A 3,929-nucleotide genomic window follows, 5' to 3' on the forward strand; every position below is an offset into this window, starting at 1 on the left:
ACACACACACACACACACACACACACACAAAATTATATATACATATATACATATCATTCTTCCCAATATGGAAAATAAACTTTCAGTACTAATTCATAGAACAATCAGGCTTATAGGTAAAGGTGAAAAACAAAAGGGCAATTTCGCCAGATCAACAAGATGACCAAGCCGGGCGTGGTGGTGAACGCCTTTAATCCCAGCACTTGGGAGGCAGAGACAGGTGGACTTCTGAGTTCGAGGCCAGCCTGGTCTACAAAGTGAGTTCCAGGATAGCCTGGGCTATACAGAGAAACTCTGTCTTGGGACCTAGTCTTACAAGTTTCTTCTTGAAGAAAAAAAAAAAAAAAAAAAAACCAAGATGACCAAAATAAACTGTGTATCCCATGTGACTGACCTGTAAGAAAAACATAGCCATGACTGTACTTAAGGAATGAGCTCTTACTTCTGCTACTCAGTACACTTCTGAGTCCCTTACTCAGGCTGTCTGCACTCAGTTTCCAGGTCAATCCAAAGCTGGTAATAGCAGTGCACTGTCACTGGCTTCATGAGCACTGACTAGGCACAGCATACACAATTGCTAGCTCAGTACTGGTTTACAGGAAAACCTAAAATTTGTCTTTATTGGAAACTGGTAAAAATTACAGTTTAAGCAATTTGAGCAGTTACCTATTTTAGCCAGGTATGGTGACAAATGCCTGTCATTTCCCTCCTGGGGAAGCTGAGGTTGTGGGGACACGAAGACAAGCTGGGCTACACCGTCAGACCCTGTCTCTAGCAACCAAACCGAAGTAAACCAAACTTAACCAAGCCAAACCACGCCAGAATGCTACTGTTTTCCCAGGTCTGGGGTCAAAGCCACTGCTTCCTTCACCCATTAACTCTATTCCTAGCTCCACCCCTGTCTCCAGCACTTCACTTGCTCCAACCCAGTAATGATAAGTCCTAATGGAATGCTGGATGAACAGGTTCATAATTCTCTTCAATAAATAGGTCACAATTTGCCACACAGAAGGAAATAACCTACAAATAATAAAAAGAATCTGTACATATAATGCAACTCAGAAAGGGGAAATCAAGTGCTCAATTGTACTTTCAAATGGGAAGACGTCCTTCTCATTCCTGGCTTTGAGATACATCTCTCATTAATTTCTGTAACAAAGTATACACTGAAGAGACCTGTTCATCTTTGTGTCAAAATGAATTAAACATAACTCTGAATAGCAATGTACTGTAATGTTGTCTCCCTTTTTAATTTACGTGTGCAGTAGTCTTTGATGATATAGTGTATAATTCTTCCAGCCAATCCAGAGGGAAAAAAGATTGAATCCTTCCCCAGATCCATAAGCAGTTACCCACTTCCCTTATATATCAGAATTTTATTACTGCTAGAACAGATAAAAAGTCAGCATACAGTAAAAGATCTTATGATCAATAGCGAGCCCCAGGAACTGAGAGAAATGCATAAAAATACATTAAATTTCATTACGTGCCCCCTCATTATGAGAGGAGTGCTGTCACCTTTTATATAAAACAAGAGCCCTTCCCTTTCACAAGGAGAACAAACATCGGTAAATCTCTAAAGTAGTCCACAATTAAGGCACCAGTAAATGATCTGAACTAATATGATAATTGAAGAAAATGTCAAGTCTGCAAATTGGTAGTTGGAGTAAATTTACCTGGGGTCCAAATTTACATTCAGAAATGTCACACACAAGATGTTTAATTTGGTGGTATAGTAACTAGCAAAAGTCCTTAAGACTTCTTTTTCCCCCTAGACAATTATGTTCGGAAAAAAAAACCTTATTATTAGGACTAATCCAAGTACAAATGAGTGTGCAGTCCTACACGTCCCTGAACATCCTCATTGTCTTTTTCTCTCTCCCCTAAACTTCAAGGATAAGTCACTGGGTGGCTGAAAATACCGGAAAGCACAAAGTTAACAGACATTAAGCAATTAAAACTAGAATATTTGTATTTTACTGTTAAAAAATGCTTTCAAATTGTGGCAACAGGGTGAAAAAGAAGGCTACTTTTTCTGTGCTCAGTAAATTCTCACTTTCACTATATAAAATTATAGTGAATATATATATATATAAGATTATTACAATATAAAACTTAAGCAACAAGGAGATGACTATTTCCTACCCCAAGAGGGAGTAGAATACAGTATCACAATACTGGTACAGAAACACACACACACACACAATCCGAACTGTCGTGTTAATGATTAAACAATATTCTCAGGAAATTCCAGAACACACCCACTTCATGTAATTGTGTTATACCACATAGCAAGTCACTAGCTAATTCCAGAGGCTGAAAGTGGTGCTTCTCAATTAGTAAAAAGTCAACATAGTGAAAAAAGCAAAAAACAAACAAAACAAAAAACACACACAAAAAAAAACAAAAACAAATTTAAAAAGTCACTCAGAGGAAGCAAAACTGCACTATGCTGTTTTACAAATTAGGGATAAAATGGCATCCTGTGTGGAAATGAAAGGCCATGTAGCAGGGTAGAGATGGTGTCTTTGTTATCCTCCCCCCAAATCTGGCACTGGAACAGTGAACACAAAGAAATGAAGGAGTTACCCCAACTCAGGGCTGAGCTCTGGGTTTGTACCAATCAGAATCTAGCTACCACTGCTCCTTGTGTGGCTGGGTTAGACCCTTACAAAGGAGTGATTATTTGGCTGAAGCAACAGCAACCTGGGCTCGAAATGCAATGGAAAGCAATTTTTAGATTACTTGGTGTGAATTTAATACCTGGGACAGCCGCGTATGACATACACACTACAGCACAGCCTATGAATGCCACCAAACTTGTACATTCCAATACATCCAGTATTTCCCTCATCACAAGATGGCACTAAGCCACCTGAAACAATGTGTTTTTTTTAAAAAACGCGAACTTCTATGAAAATTACACCACCCTCACTTTCGTTGACAGAAGATAACCATAAAGGAAAAATCTTCACTATGCAAAAAACGACACCCGGACCCTTCCCTTGGATTTAGGTTTTTCTGCTGGAGTCTTTCTTATGTGTAACGCTGAGGTGTTTGTAAAGATAAAGCCAGCCTGGCCCCAAGTTCATTTCCTAAGTGGACCTGCCGTGACCTCCTGCCTTGTCCCTCTAGTAAACACACATCCCTTTCGGATGTCAGGAAGTGCTGCGTCTTCACGGAAGGAGCAGCCAACGAGCAGGAAAAAAAAAACAACAACAACAACATGAAATTCATTAACTCGCCAAGTCGAATGACACCGGAGAGCCAGCACTGCTCTGCCTCCTTAGAAAGCTCAGAAATCCTCTCCGGAGTGGGGCGGACGAGAGTGGGGTGAGGGCAGCCAGGAGGGCGAGCTGGCCAGGTGAACCAGCGGAGCCGGAGTCACGCAGCCATGGTCACCTGTGGGGCCTCCGACCCGGGCCCACCTCGGGGGACAGCACCCGATCCAAGGCCGGAGCTCCCCCAGAGACCCCCGGCGGGTGAGCCTGGCCCCGAACTCACCGTCCACGGTCTTCTTCTTGAAGAGGGACGCCATGGTGAGCGGCCGCGCCCGGGCGGCCCAGTTCGGCCCGGTTCGGTTCTGGGGACAGGACCGGTAGAAGGACGGATCCCGGAGAAGGCTCGCAGCGGCGGGAGAAGAAGGACAGGGTCTCCAAGCTCGACCTGCGGCGGGCGTGGCTCCGCGAGGCTCCGGAGAACGCGTCCTGGGTGCTCAGGTGACCGGGAACTAAGACACTTTTTTTGGAGAAGTCACTTCTAGGCGACGCCTGCGCAGTCGGCAAGTACGCCTGCGCACTGCGCCTCTGAAGCCGCAGCGATGCCCTCACTTCAAAGGCTGCCCGCTCTTCCAGGCTCGGCTTTGCGACCGGTCGGTCCCGACCTAGGTTGGCCGGGCAGGCGGCGCGTGAGTCTGCACGGTGCTCGCT

At 44.3% G+C, this 3,929-nt stretch overlaps 1 protein-coding gene across 1 annotated transcript in view; it reads right to left on the reverse strand.

Annotated features, from left to right (window-relative positions):
• The window catches only part of Chmp2b (charged multivesicular body protein 2B), a 21,562-nt gene extending 17,851 nt beyond the window's left edge, over window positions 1–3,711 (reverse strand). The window contains exon 1 of the mRNA XM_021209304.2: window positions 3,505–3,711. Coding sequence (XP_021064963.1) covers window positions 3,505–3,538 — 34 coding nt within the window. The 5' untranslated portion in view covers window positions 3,539–3,711. The remainder of the gene's footprint in view (window positions 1–3,504) is intronic.
• Between the last annotated feature and the right edge of the window lie 218 nt (window positions 3,712–3,929).

Source organism: Mus pahari, chromosome 12 (assembly GCF_900095145.1).
Source record: "Mus pahari chromosome 12, PAHARI_EIJ_v1.1, whole genome shotgun sequence".
Taxonomy (NCBI): Eukaryota; Metazoa; Chordata; class Mammalia; order Rodentia; family Muridae; genus Mus; species Mus pahari.